Source organism: Prinia subflava, chromosome 35, assembly GCF_021018805.1.
Source record: "Prinia subflava isolate CZ2003 ecotype Zambia chromosome 35, Cam_Psub_1.2, whole genome shotgun sequence".
NCBI lineage: Eukaryota > Metazoa > Chordata > Aves > Passeriformes > Cisticolidae > Prinia > Prinia subflava.
This window is the reverse complement of record NC_086281.1, coordinates 832,778-851,194: the sequence shown is the minus strand read 5'-3', so window position 1 is coordinate 851,194 and position 18,417 is coordinate 832,778. Positions and strand designations below refer to the sequence as shown.

At 48.2% G+C, this 18,417-nt stretch overlaps 3 protein-coding genes across 3 annotated transcripts; 2 read left to right on the top strand and 1 right to left on the bottom strand.

The window, feature by feature from the left end:
* The first annotated feature begins 9,658 nt into the window (after nucleotides 1–9,658).
* Nucleotides 9,659–11,569, top strand: LOC134563336 (claw keratin-like). The gene is made up of 3 exons (XM_063421204.1): nucleotides 9,659–9,745; nucleotides 10,893–11,190; nucleotides 11,341–11,569. The coding sequence occupies exons 2-3, from the start codon at nucleotides 10,908–10,910 to the stop codon at nucleotides 11,538–11,540; spliced, it is 483 nt and encodes a 160-aa protein (XP_063277274.1). The 5' UTR covers nucleotides 9,659–9,745; nucleotides 10,893–10,907; the 3' UTR covers nucleotides 11,541–11,569.
* A 1,178-nt stretch (nucleotides 11,570–12,747) lies between these two features.
* LOC134563239 (scale keratin-like) lies at nucleotides 12,748–13,287 on the bottom strand. The gene has a single exon (XM_063421088.1). It carries the CDS (start codon nucleotides 13,285–13,287, stop codon nucleotides 12,748–12,750), a length of 540 nt encoding a protein of 179 aa, XP_063277158.1.
* A 2,559-nt stretch (nucleotides 13,288–15,846) lies between these two features.
* LOC134563238 (claw keratin-like) lies at nucleotides 15,847–16,571 on the top strand. The gene has a single exon (XM_063421087.1). It carries the CDS (start codon nucleotides 16,107–16,109, stop codon nucleotides 16,569–16,571), a length of 465 nt encoding a protein of 154 aa, XP_063277157.1. The 5' UTR covers nucleotides 15,847–16,106.
* Nucleotides 16,572–18,417: the final 1,846 nt, after the last annotated feature.

Genomic DNA, 18,417 nt, shown 5'->3' with positions numbered 1-18,417 from the left:
CAGCCCAAATGTGATCAGGCTTGACAAAGCCGTTCCCTGCCAGGCCTAATTAGGCCTGGCTTAGATTTTATGGGAATTAGTCACCAGCAAATTCCCTTTTCCTTGGCATAAAGACAAACACGATCCCGTCACCGCTTCCTGGTTTTCACTTTCACTGAGGGAAAGTCGGGAAGGGGAATAAACCGATCTCCTTATATTTAATTTTAATAAAAAGGGGGGAAAATTGTGGAAATGAATTGTTTTTACTTAAAAAATTAACCCAGCAGGAAATTTTGGCCAAAAAAAAGTGGATTTTTCCAACTTGGAAGTGTCCAAAGTCAAGCTGGATGGGCTTGGAATAACCTGGGATAGTGGGAAGTGTCCCTTGTCCATGGATCCGGATGATCCCACCCAAACCATTCCAAAATTCTGGGATAAAAGTGAAGAATCTTCACCTGGACCTGCATATTTTATTTTATTTTATTTTATTTTATTTTATTTTATTTTATTTTATTTTATTTTATTTTATTTTATTTTATTTTATTTTATTTTATTTTATTTTATTTTATTTTATTTTATTTTATTTTATTTTATTTTATTTTATTTCCTCCTTCTTTTCCCTTCCCATTAAAATTATTCTGCGTTATCACAGTGGTTTCCTTGTTTTTCTTTTCCAAGGGAATTCTCCTGACTGGGAAATCTGGACAAATTCCAAATCCCTGAGTTGTTTTTGGGACTGGGGAGGTTTGAGAGCCGCCCTGGAATGATTGGAATTTTGGAATTTTGGAATTTTGGAATTTTGGAATTCCTTGCCAGCCTCAGGGCGGGCTCCTCCTTCTGGGCCCAGCCCCAATCCAGGGGTTCCCTTCAGAGGGAAAAAAGATTGGAAAAAAATTCCCAGGGATTTTAAAACACCTCCCGAACATCCAGCAGGAAGAATTCCAACCTCTAAACACTTTTTTTTTTCCGTGTTTTTGCCGGATTTCCCTTTCCTCACTTGGGCATCGTGGAAAGTTTTTCCACGCCCCCAAATCCCCGCGAGCCCCTTCCCCCCCAAACATTCCCTGCCTTTCCACAGGGGCGTTTTCCCCCCTGAATTTCGGGAACTCCCAAAAATCCCTTTGTTTATCCGGGCCCCGTTTGGGGCTGCCCCACTTTCCCCGTTCCCGGTGATGTAACGACCCCGGTGATGATGTAACGACCCCGGTGATGATGTAACCACCCCGGTGATGATGTAATGACCCCGGTGATGATGTAACAGCCCCGGTGATGATGTAACGGCCCTGGTGATGATGTAATGACCCCAGTGATGATGTAACGACCCCGGTGATGATATAACGACCCCGGTGATGATGTAACGATCCCGGTGATGATGTAACGACCCCGGTGATGATGTAACGACACCGGTGATGATGTAACGACCCCGGTGATGATGTAACCACCCCGGTGATGATGTAACGACCCCGATGATGATGTAACGACACCGGTGATGATGTAACGACCCCGGTGATGATGTAACCACCCCGGTGATGATGTAATGACCCCAGTGATGATGTAATGACCCCGGTGATGATGTAACGACCCCGGTGATGATGTAATGACCCCGGTGATGATGTAACCACCCCGGTGATGATGTAACGACCCCGGTGATGATGTAACGACCCTGGTGATGATGTAACCACCCCGGTGATGATGTAACGGCCCCGGTGATGATGTAACCACCCCGGTGATGATGTAATGACCCCGGTGATGATGTAATGACCCCAGTGATGATGTAATGACCCCGGTGATGATGTAATGACCCCGGTGATGATGTAACGACCCCAGTGATGATGTAATGACCCCGGTGATGATGTAATGATCCCGGTGATGATGTAACGATCCCGGTGATGATGTAACGACCCCGGTGATGATGTAACGGCCCCGGTGATGATGTAATGACCCCGGTGATGATGTAACGGCCCCGGTGATGATGTAATTACCCCGGTGATGATGTAATGACCCCGGTGATGATGTAATTACCCCGGTGATGATGTAACAACCCTGGTGCTGATTATCCTGCCCTTGGATAACTCTGGGGATGGGAAATCCATTCCGGGGCCTCCAAACCCTCACAGGGAACAATTTCTTCCCCAAACCCAACCATCTTCCCATAAACCCCAACGCCTCGGAGGAACGGCCCCGGGAGCCGCCAGCGCCTCACGGATCCCACGTTTCTCGTTTGGCTCTCCGAGGAAAGGTTGGGAAAACTCCAGGAATGAGGTCGCGGGCGGGGCGGGCCCCAAGACCTCGGGATTGACTCATCGGGCCCCGGCGGCTCCACCCCATCCAGAGCTCCAGGAGTTGGAAGATCTCCAGTTCCACTCCTTGGAGGAGGAATGGGAATTATTCCCCTTTTTCAGCTTTTTTGGGGTTTGTTTTTTTTTTTTAAGGAAGATCTCCGAATTGTTAGGTTGGGAAAGAGCTCCAGGGTTGAGTCCAAGCTGTGCCTGATCCCAGAAAAATGTCCAGGAATTTCTGGGATACCCCCAGGGGTGGCCACTCCAAACCTCCCTGGGCAGCCCCTTCCCAGGCCTTTTCCCTTTTCCAGGAAGAATTTCCCAAATTTCCCACCCTGAACCTCCCCTGGCCCAGATCAAGGCCGTTCCCTCTTGTCCTGTGCCATTCCCTGGGATCAGATCCCAAATCCCCCCTGGAAGAGCCCAAAATTCCCCCCTGGAGTCTCCTCACCGATGCTTTTTGGAGAAGAGCCTCCAGATTTTCCACAGAAAACTCTGAGCTGGATCCCCTTTGGATCCATCTGATCCCTTTTGGATCAATCTGATCCCTTTTGAATCAATCTCATCCTTTTGGATCCAGCTGATCCCAATTTTTTCCTCTATCTGAACAAATCCATGTTGGTTTTTTTACCCATCAGTCTTGCAAACAACTCTCAACATTCTCCACTCATCTGCCCATTATTATTATTATTATTATTATTATTATTATTATTATTATTATTATTATTATTATTATTATTATTATTATTATTATTAAATGATTATTATTATCTTTTTGAAATTATTATTATTTCCAGCCCAGAAAATCAAGGGTGCATCAGGAAATCCTGGATTTTCCTCCCCATTTGTCTTTTTCCCCCCCTCCTTTTCCCTCTTCCCACAAACCCATCCCACCTCTTTCTCTCCCAGTGTTCCCATATTTTTTATATGGGTTTTGCTGTTCCTCCTCTCCCGATTTGCACGGAATCCCGGGATGATTTGGGATGGAAGGATGATCCAGATCCCTCATTCCCTTTCCAATATCCCATCCCACAACTCCTCCTCGCAGCCCTTTCCCTTTCCCCCCTCCCATCCCATTAAAATTCTCATTTATGAGGGGAAAACTGGTGCCCAAAATTGCCCCAACCCGCCCAAGATTCTCCGTCACAGGGTGGATCTGAGGCTGGGGCACACCCAGTTATTAATTGGGTTATTCCCAATAAGCTGTTATTAGATCCCAATATTGCACGGCAGCGAAATTCGGGATGAGGTCAGGGAGGCCGAGGCAGGGCCCAGGGGAAGGGACGGGGCTGCTTTTCCTCCTTAAATCCCTTTGCAGGCCTAAGAATCAGAAAATCGTGGAGTGGTTTGGGAAGGTCCTTAAAAATCATTTTATTCCTTGTATATTCCTTATTTTATTCCTAAATATTTTAAATATTTATTTTAAATATTTATCTTAAAATAAAAATTTTAAATATTTATTCTTTTCCATTATCCCAGGATGCTCCGATCTGGCCTTGGATAATTCCAGGGATGGGAAATCCATTCCAGGCCCTCCCCACCCTCACAAGGAACAATTTCTTCCCTAAACCCATCCTGAATTTCCCCTTTTTCACCTTGAACCCGTCCCCCTTTTCCCATGACCACAATTCCTGGTGGATTCCAGGAGCAAGGAGAGCACTGGGATTTCTGACAGATTTTTATTCCAGCTGAAGCTTTGGCCTTGTTGAGCTGGACTAATCAGTGCTGTAAAAATAAGAAATAAAATCGGATTTTTTTCCAGCTGGAAAAAAATCCAATATTTCCCCTGGTTAACAAAACTGTGCCTTTTTTCCCTGGGAAAATCTCCTTTTTTCCTCCTTAAATTAATTAATTTTACAGGATTTTGTGCCGCCAGCTCGGGGTTTAATCCTTGAAGGAACTCGGAGGAAGCTGCCAGGTTTTTCTTGCTGAGACGAGCAGCTTCAATGAAGCAATGGAGGCAAATGAAGATTTAATTAATGTCTTTCTCATTAGTGGATGATTAAATTGGATCTCAGCGCCGCCACGCCTGGGTGAGCCATGGGGCGATACAGGAGCGGGAATTCGCTCCGTGGCGTTGGCTCATTCCACAGGCGCTAATGAAGAATTAAAATTAGTGATTTGCAAGGGTGGAGCTTGTGAGATGCCCCAAATAACCCCAAACTTCACCCTTGGAGCAGATCCTGCAGATTCCTCTTTGGGATCCCACGATTCCGGAGGTTGGGAGAGAATTCCGAGGTCAGCGAGTCCGAGCTGGGTCCGATCCCCACCTGGACACCCAGACCAAGGTCCAGGGATTTTATTTTATTATTTTTTTTTTAAAGGAAGATCCCAGAATTGTTGAGGTCGGGAAGGAGCTCCAGGGTTGAGTCCAAGCCGTGCCAGATCCCAGAAAAATGTCCAGGAATTCCTGGGATACCCCCAGGGGTGGCCACTCCAAACCTCCCTGGGCAGCCCCTTCCGAGGCCTTTTCCCTTTTCCAGGAGGGATTTTCCCAAATTTCCACCCCTGAGCCTCCCCTGGTCCTGCTCGAGGCTGTTCCCTCTTGTCCTGGACCTGTTCCCTGGGATCAGATCCCAAATCAGATCCCAAATTCCCCCTGGATCCCCCTTTTCTCCAGGCTGAGCCCCCTCAGCTCCCTCAGGATTTTCCAGATCCTTCTCCCACTGCTCCAGCCCCGTTCCCATCCCTGGCCAGGCTCCAACTCCTCAACAAAGGTCAAAACCTCCTTCTCCTCAACCTTCTGGGGTTTGGGGTTGGGCTTTTGCAGAAAAAGCCAAAATTCCTGATTTTTTTCCTTCTTCTTTTTTTTTTAATTTATATTTCCAGAAGGATTTCTCTTCCAGGGCTCCTTCACCAGCCCTGGCCACTCCTGGGGGCTCCAGGACTACCAAAAAAACCCAAAATGCCCCAAATGAGACTCCTGGGGATGGTTCCAATGATGATCCTTGGGGTTCCCTTCCACCTCGGGATATTCCGAGATCCTGGAGGTGACCCCGACCTGGAGAAGGAATTTTTGGGGAGGGACACCTGGCCCAGGTTTTAGGCAGACCCAAATCACACTCCAGGCTTCCCCCTCCCCTCCAGGGCTGCAATTTCACCTTCCCTCGAGTTTTATCTGGTTAATTAAACATTTAAACGAGGCACGTTTTGCTTGCAAGATGAAAAATTCCCCGGGAAATCAAAGTGCTGTCATTATTCCTGAGCTCCCAGCAAATCTCCTTGGGTGGCGGGGAAGGATTCCTCAGTTTCCGGAGTTATTTGTGTGTTTAATTCTTTAATCATCACCTTTTGTGGTGCTGGAGGTACAAAAATGCCCCCAAACATCTCCATGAGGGAGGAAATGGGAGTAAAAATGGGTTTTGTCCTTAATTTTTTAGGGATGAGACGGAGGTGTGAAGTAGGAAATGGGAAGGTGCCAAAAATTTGATTTTTTTATGGGGTTGAACAGAGGGAATCGCATCAGAAATGGACAGAAATCTACATAAATTAACATAAATCTACATAAATGAACAGAAATGGACATAAATGATAAGAAATGAACAGAAATGGACATAAATTAACATAAATTAAAAGAAATGGACAGAAGTGGACAGAAATGGGTGGAAATGGACAGAAATGGACATAAATTAACATAAATCTACATAAATGAATGTAAATTATCAGAAATGGACATAAATTAATATAAAGGAACAGAAATGGACAGGAATGAGCAGAACTGAGATCCTGCTCCAGTCTGAGCAATAAAACAACACTGAAAACACAAATAAATAAATAACGAGCAGGTAGCAGTGATTTGATTTAATCCCATATTTCCCCTCCAATCTCACAATTACCCAATTAAAAAACACCCCAAAATATCATCCCTTTATTTGGGAGCTGGATCCCAGGTGACACCTCCGAAACCGCTCCAAAATTGAAATTCCAGGATCCAAACCAGCCAGCGACTCCCAAATTTTAGCCTGTTTATTTTTTTATTTTAAATTTTATTTTTTTTCTGTTTATTTTTTTCCTGTTGTTGGTCATCACCCCGATAAAATCAGGGGGGAAAAATAAAGGTTGAGGACGGTGCTCTGCTCCCATCTGGGATAATGACGCCGACTCCCAAATTTTAGCCTGTTTATTTTTTTATTTTAAATTTTATTTTTTTTCTGTTTATTTTTTTCCTGTTGTTGGTCATCACCCCGATAAAATCAGGGGGGAAAAATAAAGGTTGAGGACGGTGCTCTGCTCCCATCTGGGATAATGACGCCGATGATTTCCTCTCTGCCAAGCAGCCCCGGGAGCCCAATTTGGAAAATTATAGGGAGGAAGAGCAAAGCAGCCTCAGCAGCTTCCTCTGATTTCATCTCCGCATGCAAAGCAGCCGGGAAGGATCAGAGCAGAGCCCTGGAATTCCTAAAGGCAGAAAATCAATTTACCACGACAACAACAACAACGACAACATCAACAACAACATCAGAGTGCCAGGGAAAAACAGGATGAGGTTCCTGCCAGATGAAGCTCTGGAGTTGGGTTTGTTTGAGGTGAGTCTGGAGCTCCTCAGCCCCAAAGTGCTGCTCTTTAAAGTTGATTTTTTTTCATGTAAAAAATATATTTAAATTGGTTTTTTTCCTGCAAATCTTTTGCAGAAAAAGCCAAAATTCCTGATTTTTTTCCTTCTTCTCTTTTTTTTTTTTTAAATTTATATTTCCACAAAGATTTCTCTTCCAGCTGGGAAGGGAGTTTATCTCTTGCTCTTATCTCTTAAGGAACTCTTTGATCTGAGGCAGGTTCAGGGGTTGTGAAAGGAGTTTTGGGCCTGTGCCAGGGGTTTGCATTTGGGACCTGATTTTTTTTTGGAAGGCTCTCCGTGGAATATCTGTGAAATTCTAAAAGGAAAGGATCCCACTGAAGCTTCCAGGGAAAAACCCCAATTCCAGAACCCAAACCCCGGGGATTTTTTTTTGGTAGTTTTGTGTTTTAAACCGATTTTCTCTCCATTGGAAAAGCCTACGAGTCAATGGAACGAGGTTCTTATGGACTTTTCTCAACTATTGGGTTTGGCAACTCCTGGAATTGCCTCAGCTGTCAATCATCTTAATTAATAGGTGCTTTTAATTGCCACAAATTAAGTGAGTCAGACCGCTCAGTGCTGCTCATGTGTCTCCTCGGCTCATTAGATTGATTCCAGAGCCATGAAATGTAAATAAAATCATTTGTTTGGGGCTTTGTTTTTGTGTTTTCCTTTCATTTTAATAATTCACCACAACCGAGAAGGAAAAGGGATTTTTTTAAATGTAAATATGAGCATGGAAATCACATTATCAGCAATTTCCAGGCCTTGGGGATTTATTTCTGCTGAGTTTGTGCGCCTGGAATTTGGATAATGTTTGCTGTGAGTCCTCTAATCCTAAATGAAGTTCCTCTCCTAAATTTCTTCCCATTTTTTAGTATTTTTAATGTATTTATTCTGAAGGGGATGACCCTTGAGATGAGGAATTGCTGATAAAATACAAAACCCCGGGCAGGTGCCTTTTCTTAGCTGAATTTTTGTCCAGAAATTACTTTGATACCTCAAACTTCTTACTTAGAATGTGAAAAGGAAATTTTCTGTTCAAAGGACAGCTCCAAGAACAGAAAATTCTGTAAAAACCCCACAGAGTGAACACTAAGTGACCATGCACACACAAAACGAATATTTTAGGGGAAATCCACCTGTTTTAGGGGAAATCCACCTATTTTAGGGGAAATCCCCCTCAGTTGATGGAGAAATTTCCAGCAAAGGTCCTGGAAGGGTAAAGCACCTACAGTGCCCTGTGTAGGCCTCAGTGTTATCCCACACCCCTGTGTGGGCCTGGGAATTCATGTCCCAGGTCAGAAATTCCATAAAAACCCAAACACAAAGTGACCACAGACACACAAAATGAATATTTTAGGGAAAATCCCCCCTCAGTGACTGGAGAAATTTCCAGCAAAGGTCCTGGAAGGGTAAAGCAGCCGCAGTGCCCTGTGTAGGCCTCAGTGTTATCCCACACCCCTGTGTGGGCCTGGGAATTTTCGTCCCAGGTCAGAAATTCCATAAAAACCCATGGATTGAACAGAAAATTATTATTTTAGGGGAAAACCCCCTCAGTGGATGGTGGGATTCCCAACAAAGGCCCTGGAAGGGTGACAGACCTGTGTAGGCCTCAGTGTTATCCCACACCCCTGTGTGGGCCTGGGAATTCATGTCCCAGGTCAGAAATTCCATAAAAACCCATGGATTGAACAGAAAATTATTATTTTAGGGGGAAACCCCCCCAGTGATTGGAGAGGTTTCCAGCAAAGGTCCTGGAAGGGTAAAGCACCTACAGTGCCCTGTGTAGGCCTCAGTGTTATCCCACACCCCTGTGTGGGCCTGGGAATTTTCATTCCAGGTCAGAAATTCCATAAAAACCCATGGATTGAACACAAAGTGAATATTTTAGGGAAAATGACCCTCACTGGATGGTGGGATTCCCAAAAAAAAGGCCCTGGAAGGTTAAAGCACCTTCAGTGCCCTGTGTAGGCCTCAGTGTTATTCCACACCCCTGTGTGGGCCTGGGAATTTTCGTCCCAGGTCAGAAATTCCATAAAAACCCAAACACAAAGTGACCACAGACACACAAAATGAATATTTTAGGTAAAATCCCCCCTCAATGACTGGAGAGGTTTCCAGCAAAGGCCCTGGAAGGGTAAAGCAGCCGCAGTGCCCTGTGTAGGCCTCAGTGTTATCCCACACCCCTGTGTGGGCCTGGGAATTTTCATTCCAGGTCAGAAATTCCATAAAAACCCATGAGGTGAACACAAAGTGAATATTTTAGGGGAAATGACCCTCAGTGGGTGGTGGGATTTGCAACAAAGGCCCTGGAAGGTTAAAGCACCTTCAGTGCCCTGTGTAGGCCTCAGTGTTATCCCACACCCCTGTGTGGGCCTGGGAATTCATGTCCCAGGTCAGAAATTCCATAAAAACCCATGGATTGAACAGAAAATTATTATTTTAGGGGGAAACCCCCTCAGTGATTGGAGAGGTTTCCAGCAAAGGTCCTGGAAGGGTAAAGCAGCCGCAGTGCCCTGTGTAGGCCTCAGTGTTATCCCACACCCCTGTGTGGGCTTGGGAATTTTCATTCCAGGTCAGAAATTCCATAAAAACCCACGGCATGAACACAAAGTGACCACAGACACACAAAATGAATATTTTAGGGAAAATCCCCCCTCAGTGACTGGAGAGGTTTCCAGCAAAGCCCCGGGAAGGGCGAAGCACCCGCGGGCGCCCTGTGTGGGACTGGGAATTATCTCCTAATCCTAAAGGCGTTATCAAAACAGTTGCGACAAACGGGGCGGCAGGAGCGGGGAAAACATTCCATTTCACAAGGGCGTTGCGTCAAGGTGGCTCCCGATTTCCTTTCTCCATGACAGGATATAAAAGTGCTCCTGAGTGGCAGCCCCGGAGCTGCTTCTGCTGACTCGTTCTCTTCTCTGACTGGGTAAGTCGGATTTAACTGAATCAGCTCCTAATTAGAGGCAATTTGGTTTATGGGGAGCTTTGATGTGAGGTTTTATATCCTATCCTAAATCAGGGTAGAGTTGCTGCTCCGAACCCGTTTTGCGTGGGAAGCGGGGTTTGGGATGAAGGTGGATGAAAGATGGGGAAGGAATGGGAGTTATAAAAATGCTGAGGGGAGGGATTTTTAGGAATTGAGGGTTTATTTATGGAGAAGGGTCACTCTAACCCCGAGATCAGGCTGGGATTGATTCCTAAAAGGAGCAGGGGAGGGAATGATGTGGGAGAAGGACTGGGAGGTCTCTCCCAGAATTCATTCTGGGAATAGAGACAGGACAAAAACACAGAGGAGCTTTGGGGTGACCCAAGTGTGGCCTTCCAGGACCTGAAGGACCCAAAAGGAACACGGGGACAGACTTTTCCCAAGGGATGGAGTGCTGGGAAAAGGGGGAATGGGGTCACACCGATGGACAGGAGGTTTAGATGGGATTTTAGGGGTAAATCCTGGAATGGAATTCCCAGAGAAGCCGTGGCTGCCCCATCTCTGGAAGTGTCCAAGACCAGGTTGGACAGGGTTCGGGGTCTATGGAAATTGGGTCAGAACTGGATCTTTAAAATCCATTCCATGATTCCTTGGATCACTAGAGAGGAGTGGGAACAGATTTAGAATCATTTCCCCACAGTTCACCTCCCCTGATTGGTGCAATTTATGGAAAAGCAGATTGTGCTGCCCTAGAAATGATGACTTTTTAAAAATTATTATTTAAATTATTTTTTTTAACCACAAACACATTTATTCTGATGATTTAATCCCACACATCTGCACCCGTCCATCCAAACACCATCCAGCAAATCCCCATTCCCACCACCCAGCCTCCCTTTCCAGCAAATCCCACAGGGAATAATCTCCCATACACCTCCCACTTCCCACCGGATATCTCAGCCTCATCCCTAAGAATTTAGGGACAAAACACGTTTTTATTCCCTCCCTCGCGGAGAAACCCAGGGATATTTTTTTTAACCGCTGAAAGAGCAATTAAAGAACTAAACACACAAATAACTCCAGAACTGAGGAATTCTTCCCCATCCTTCCAATCCTTCATCGGGCTGGGGCTTTCCCTTCCTCGCAGGTTGGATCAGGAACGATGTCCTCCTACGGGCAGCTGCTCAGCGCCCGCTGCGCTTCGCCCTGCGAGGTGACCTGCAGCCAGCCCTACGTCGACGCCTGCAGCCAGCCATGCGTCGCCTCCTGCGGTGACTCCCGAGCCATCGTCTACGCCCCACCCGTGGTCGTGACATTCCCGGGGCCCATCATCAGCTCCTGCCCCACCGAGAGCGTCGTGGGGACAGCCATCCCTGAGATCGGCGGGGGAATGGGGTCTGGAGGGGGTGGGATGGGGTCTGGAGGAGGTGGGATGGGGTCTGGAGGTGGAGGAATGGGGTCTGGAGGAGGAATGGGGTCTGGAGGAGGTGGGATGGGGTCTGGAGGAGGAATGGGGTCTGGAGGAGGTGGGATGGGGTCTGGAGGAGGTGGGATGAGCTGTGGAGGGGGAGGAATGGGAGGAATGGGGTCCGGAGGGGGAGGAATGGGCTCGTCCTGCGGGGGAATGGGAGGGGGCTCCTACGGCGGGGAGGGCTCCTGCGGGGGCGGGATGTCGAGGCTGGGGAGCCTCTACCGCGGCTCCTATTTCTCCGGCTACGGCTACGGTAGGAATTACAACCCCTACTTTTCCCGGGGGTACTACAGGTATCGCTACGGGAACTACGGCCCTTTTTAACCCTTTAGAATCCAGGAATGTCCAAATGGGGAAAAAAAAAAATTAGGATGTAAAGTAGTAGTTGACAGCTGGGGAATTCCGAGCAGTCCGGAGCCGGGGTTGTTTGGATCTCGCTGTGCTTTATCCCGATGTTCCCTCCCTTTGCCCCTCGCTCCTGTCGTGTTTTGTACTCCCCGAATCTGAAGAGTCAAACCAGTCATGGGACTTGGCTGTGAAAGCGTCCGGCTGGAAAAAGAATGTCTTGGAATGACCGCTGGACTGGAGTCCAGGCTGAAATAATGGGAATGCTGAAACGGGAATGCTGAAATAATGGGAATGCCGAAATGGGAATGCTGAAATGGGAATGCTGACATGGAGATTCCGTTCTTTGTCTCTGCACTGCCTCATCCCACTTTTTGTTTGTATTAAAGCCCTGTTGCATCACAGCCCCGGGTTCTGGCTTTTGTTCCACCACGGTTTCAGTTACAAACCGGTCTCAAAGAAGGGAATAATTGCGCAGTAATTAATTCTCGTCGGAGGGGAATTAGTTCTGCTTTAATGCAAATATAATTAGCCTTAAATTCCTCAATGAACCATTTTCCCTTTCTGATCTATCCCACATTATCCAATAAATAAGAGGGAATAATTTCCAATAGGTTGGGAAAAGCTCTGGGGACGGACTGGTGCAGCTCCCAGTTAAAACCAGTTTACCCTTGGAGCCAGGGTAAGAGGGGATTGGGATGCTCAGGGGTGACCTCGTTTTGTGGGGATCAAAGGCTGGACTTGTCCACCTTGGAGGTCTTCTCCAGCCTAAACGATCCCGGGATTCCGTGGAAAGGAAAACCAGGAGGCCACCAATGCAATTCAGAAAGATTTTTATTAGGGCTTGAAGTAAATGAAATAAAATAAAACAAAGCAATTTGTTGGTGGGGCAAAGGCAGCCTGGGGGTGACAAAAGCCACCCCAACAAGGTGAAAACAGAGCCTTGACAGAAAACCCCACCTGGAATCCTGAAGCATCCCCCCCCCACCAGAAAGGACACGGGACAAGATGAGTTAATTAATTAATTAGAGAGTTCCGGGAGAGGCGTCATCCCAGGGGTCAGCATTTGATTGAAGACGAGGCACAGCAGGAGGAGACGCGGGCCTGGTTTAGGGGAGCAGCCTTGGAATTCCTGGGAATCCGTGGATCCAGATCCTGGATTTTCATCCCCTGGGGTTCTTCAGCCTTAGGATGAGCCGCCCAGGCAGGACCCGCGGCGGCCGAGGCGGGACCTCCAGCTGTAAGAGGAGCCCCCCACTCCCGGGGAGCCCCCGCAGCCAAAGGCACCCCCAGACCCAAAAGACCCCTTCGCCCCATACCCACAGGCCCCACGGGAATTCTGCACCCCACAACCAAAGGAACCCCCAAAGGTCCCCCCAAAGGGACCTCCCATCCCTGAGGAGCCCCCGTAGCCGAAGGAGCCCCCGGATCCAAAGGAGCCCCCTGCCCTCGCCACGCCCCCGGGCCCAAAGGAGCCCCCCACCCCGAAGGACTCATCGAGGATGGGAGCACCGAGCACCACGGGCTGGGCCGCTCCCACCACGCTCTCCTGGGAGCAGGTGCTGAGGGTGGGGCCCGGGAAGGTGAGGACGACGGGAGGAGGGAACACCACGGCTCTGGAGTCGCCACAGGAGGCCACGCAGGGCTCCAGGCTCCGGCTGTAGGCGCAGGGCTGGGTGCAGGTCACCTCGCAGCCCTGCAGGCACTCGGGGCCGACGCTGGACATCATCCCTGGGGGTTTGGGATCGAGCTGGGGAGGGAAATGTGAGGTCAAGGAAGAGGCACAGGCAGGCCAAAGGTCTCCAGTGTGAGCCAGTTGGGTTTTGTCCTTGTCCAGCTGCTCCCAGTTCAAGCCTGCCTCAGAGATTCCCAGTTTTCCTGTTGTTTCCTTCCTCCCTGACCTGTTTGAGGCTTCTCTGTGCTTCTTTTCCTATCACCACAACCCTTTTTCTTTTGAATCTCTCAAAAAAAAAAAATCTTCCCCTTTTCTCCAGAGCAGAACCACCCGATCCTTAAACAATTCCTTGCCCGGAAAAATCCCCTTAATTCCCTTTTCAAGTAGATCCTAGAGGAAGATTTGCCTTCAGAAAATCCCCAAGGAAAATCTTCCTTGCTCTGTTCTTCCCTCTCCCCCAGCTTTCCTAAATCCACTCAGCTTTTCTAAAACTGTTGGAATTTTGCAAGATAAAAAAGGAGAAATTAATTTAAAGTATCGAGGAGTGCAATGAAGTCAGACTTACCTCGTCGTGTTGGAGGGAACAAATCAGTGGAGCTGCGAGAATGGAAATTATCTCAGGTGTCTCCCCTTTTTATCCCATTTTTAGACAATAAGGAGGATGTGATGTCACCCATCATTTCCCAATTCCTTATCACTTACAAAGAAAAAGATCCTCTTAAGCCTCGCCATTGTTTTCATTTCAGCTCGTAATTGCTGATGGTTTCCAGCCCTGCTTTGAGTGACACAAACCCAACACCCAAAATTCTCCTTTTGTCTCAAACTTCACGGAGGAAAATCCTCTCGGCATCGTTCTGACTCCAAAGGAAACAGGAGTTGATCTCTGGTGTTTGTTTTCCCCCTGTGACTGGCAGGAAGGTGGCTCCCCACCTGTCACTCACACAATTGGGGTGTAATCCTCCGGATTTGGGTCCAATCCCTCCCAAACGGAATCATCCGACCTCGGATGGGGGTCAGGGCTCTTTGTAATGCTCGGCTTGAGGGGATGAGGCAGCAAAACGCATTTCAGAGGGGTTGAAGTGACACGTGAGGTCCTCCAAACCCCGAAACCTCTGAGTAATTCTAATCAAAACTCATTTTGGGGCATGCTGAGCTCAGCGTTGTCACCGGGATGTCACCAGTGCCACCAGTGCCCAAGGCTCTGAGGTGGATCCCAAACTTGGAATTTTGGCTGGAAAAGCCCTCCAAGGTCACCAAGTCCAACGTTTGACCCATCCCCGCCTGGTCACCCAGACCAATGTCCAGTCCTTCCCCGGACACCTCTGGGGACAGCCACTCCAAACCCCCCTGGACAGCCCCTTCCAAGGAAATTCCTCCTGAAATTCTTCACAAATGGCTTTGACCTCCAAAAATTATCTCACCATCAACCCAAGCCGTCCTCCAGCACAGGCTTGCAGGGCTGATCTGTCCAGACCTCACTTAAATCATTAATAAATCATTAATAAATCATTAATAAAAAATAACAGGCAGGGGTCAGGCTCCATTGTAAATCCAGTCACCCCCGGGATATTGCACAGGAACGGGGCTGTAAAATTCCCACACAATGAAAAAGCCAAATTTACGATACCCGAGTCAGATTGTATATGTCGAGGGTTGATTTGCTAATTGGGAACAATGAAAATAATTGCAGGCGTTAGAGGAGTCACACAGAGGGGAAAAAAATGAGAATTTGGTAAGGTGAGAGGTTTTATGGGATGCTTCATACCCCAGGAGCTGCCTCCAAAGAGGTATAAAAGCAGGAACATCTCCGGAGTCTCCTCAAACCTTCTCCTGACTTCTCCTGCCACTTCAGGTGAGTTGGATCTGATCTTTGCTCTGTCTCGTTCTCTGTAGTGACAGTTTTAAACAAGGGATTGTTCTGTGATTTTGGGGGGATTTTAGAAGGAATTTTCACTTCAAAGTACCAGGAAGAAATCAATTTGATATTTAAAGACAGAATTTCGGGAGTTAATTGGATTTTTCTGGTGGCTTTTCAAAGATTGAGGGGCAAATAGCTTAAATTTACTGAAAAATGAAGTCCTGGGTGTTTTCTACAGGGGAGGGAGAAATGGTGGCCCAGGATGGGAGGGTTTGAGGAGGGGGTGAAGCCACACCTGGATCCTGTGTCCAGTTCTGGGCCCCCCAATTCAGGAAGGGCATTGGGGAGCAGCAGGAGAAGGGTCTGGAAAACTCCTGAGGGAGCTGGGGGGGCTCAGCCTGGAGAAAAGGAGGATCCAGGGGGAATTTTGGGTTCTTCCAGGGGGGATTTGGGATCTGATCCCAGGGAACGGGGCTGGGACAAGAGGGAACGGCCTTGAGCTGTGCCAGGAGAGGCTCAGGGTGGGAAATTTGGGAAAATCCCTCCTGGAAAAGGGAAAAAGCCTCAGGAGGGGCTTGGGGATGGTTGAATCCCCATCCCTGGAGGTGTCCAAGGAATTTTTGGAGATTCCTCTGGATGACCAAGTGGGAACAGCCTTGAGCTGTGCCAGGGGAGGCTCAGGGTGGGAAATTTGGGGAAATTCCTCCTGGAAAAGGCAGCCAGGCCTCAGAAGGGGCTCGGGGAGAGTTGGATCCCCATCCCTGGAGGTGTCCCAGGAATTCCTGGAGGTGTCTAAGGAACCCCTGTAATTCTGGGTGAGCAGGCGGGGATCAGGCACAGCTGGGACTCCTTTCTCTCAGAGCTCTTCCCCAACCTCAGAGACCCCATAAATCCAAGGAGAAGCCCCTCACTTCCCTCCTTTGCTGTCCCACACATGCGACGAGCGGGCTGTGACCTTCCCTGACCTCATCCTCTCTTCCTCCCAGCTCCTCCTCCTCCTCCACCAAGAACCATGAGCTGCATCAGTTCCCGGTGCCTGCCCGGCTGCGAGGTGGCTTGTCCTGAGCCCTGCGCCTACAGCAGAGGCCTGGGCCCCTGCGTGGCCTCCTGTGGCGACTCCACGGCCGTGGTCTACGCCCCACCAGTGGTGGTCACCTTCCCCGGCCCCATCCTGAGCTCCTGCCCCTCGCACAGCATCGTGTCCTCCTCCCTGCCCCAGCCCTCCGGAGGTTCCTCCTACGGCTCGGGGATGGGAAGCTCCTATGGGGGAGGCATGTCAAGATTTGGGGGGTCCTATGGGTCTGGGGGCTCCTATGGGGGCTCCTATGGGTCTGGGGGCTCCTATGGGTCTGGGGGCTCCTGCGGGGGTTCCTCGGGGATGGTGAGCTCCTCTGGATGTGGGGGTTCCTCCTCGGGGGGCTGCTACCTCCGCAAGTTCTACGCCGGCAGCAGCCGCGGGTCCCGCCTGGGAAACTGAGGCAGAGGAAGATCTGCGAGCCCGGGAGATAAAAAAAAACCCCACGGTTCTGGATCCTCAGCCTGGAGCAGCTCTTGGAGACGGCAAAAGCATCGAAGGAGCCACCCCGGCTGGGCCCGCACCTCTCCCGTGCATTCCCCGCTTTGTCCTTAATTAACAGCCTCTGTTAATCACCGTTCAGCGCCAGCTCCTTCTTTCCATTGTGCCAAGAGAAGAAGAAGAAGAAGAAAGAAAACAAAAACAAAAACTGAAACAGCTTGAAAGGAGTTTGTCAGTGCAGCCCTGACAGGAGAAGAACAATGGGTGGAAGGTGGATTTCTCTTGGACGGTGAAGCTGAAGGAAGGAGTGTCTGTTTGGTGTCATTTCCCATTAAAATCCTTCTGCATCATCACATTTTGTCGGGATTTCCTTTCTCTGTGGGACCCATCCTTCCCTCTGCCTCCTCGGGCTGGTTCCCTGAGCAGCAATTATGGGGTTTTACGTTAATTGGGAGGTTAATTGTTTAATTATTTAGGGTTGTCAAACGGAGTTCTGGATGGAGCACCCAGAATTTAGGCACGGAGGAGTCTGGCTGTTCTCCGGGGGGCTCTGGGAGCTGCAGGATGGGCACATGAGGGGTGGGATGGGCTCAGCCTGAGCTGGGTTTTTTGTTTTATACCCTGGCTCAGCTCAGCTCCTCCTTCCCGAGGGATTTTGTTCATTCCTGGAATCGTAAAAATCCAATCCTTGAGGCTGGAAAAGATCTCATCGAGCCCAAGCTTTGGTCAGTCTCCACTTCCCACCATGTCCAGTCCTTCCTCGGACACCTCCAGGACCACTCCAAACCTCCCTTCTGAGGCCTTTTCCCTTTTCCAGGAAGAATTTCCCCAAATTTCCCCCCCTCGAGGCCCTTCCCTCTCCTCCTGTCCCTGTTCCCTGGGAGCAGAGCCCGGCTCCGTCCACTCTGTCACCATTTTTAGAACCAATTTTTAGGAATTATCACAACCCCCTGAAGAATTCTGAGTTTTGGGAAAGCTGGGCACATTTTCAGGGGTAACAAAGCATTCAAAATGAGGTGGAAATTCAAGGATTGGGGCTGGGAACTGAAAGAAATCCACCACAGAACCTCTCCTTGATTTCTGAGCCGTCACTTTGAGCTTGCCAAAGATGTGGAGAAATTTCTCCTGGCTGTGGCATCATCAGAGGGATCTTTTATGTGACAGCAAAAATGTCAGAGGGCTGTGCAAGAGAGGATTTCCCAAGGGAGGAGTGACACAAGAGCACAAATCCTGCCTGGTGTGGTTGTTTTTCCATCTTTATTGCCGGGATGGGAACACAGAGAGAGAACCACGGGTGAGCTCCAGGCTTTACTCCCTTGGAAAACACAGGAGGAAGAGCAGAAAAAAAAAAAAAAAAAAAAAAAAAAGTTTAAAAAATGTTTTTAACTTTATTTTGAGCTATAGAATTGTTAATATTAGTTAACTCAAGGAGGGTGAACAAAAATATGGGAAATATCAGGAAAAAGAGGATTTCCCCGTGAAAAATTCCTGCTTGGAAAATTGAATTTTTCGCTCTCTGTTTAATCTGAAAATGGGTTTAAAATTTTTTAATTGGCAGCCCTAGATATAAATAGAAAATTAGATGACACTTGACTAAAGTAGCTTAAATTCCACGTGTGCCTAAAGAGGTTTAGGAGTTTTAATCTGCGATTAATTTAATGATGGCACACAATAAATTCATCAGCTCTGAGCAAAACCTTAATGGGGCTGAAGGAACAGGCTCAATTGGAAAATAATTGGATAATTTGTTTGCAATCGTGGCGAAGCTCTGGAGAGACGATCCCACAGAATTCCAGTGCAGCAAATC

What these genes read in the sequence shown, in the direction of transcription:
- LOC134563336 (XM_063421204.1), top strand. Translation starts at nt 10,908, where the DNA reads ATGTCCTCCTACGGGCAGCTGCTCAGCGCCCGCTGCGCTTCGCCCTGC. An exon ending in AGGTGGGATGGGGTCTGGAG is followed by an intron (nt 11,191 to 11,340) that starts GTGGAGGAATGG and finishes TGGGGTCCGGAG; the next exon opens with GGGGAGGAATGGGCTCGTCC.
- LOC134563239 (XM_063421088.1), bottom strand. Translation starts at nt 13,287, where the DNA reads ATGTCCAGCGTCGGCCCCGAGTGCCTGCAGGGCTGCGAGGTGACCTGC.
- LOC134563238 (XM_063421087.1), top strand. Translation starts at nt 16,107, where the DNA reads ATGAGCTGCATCAGTTCCCGGTGCCTGCCCGGCTGCGAGGTGGCTTGT.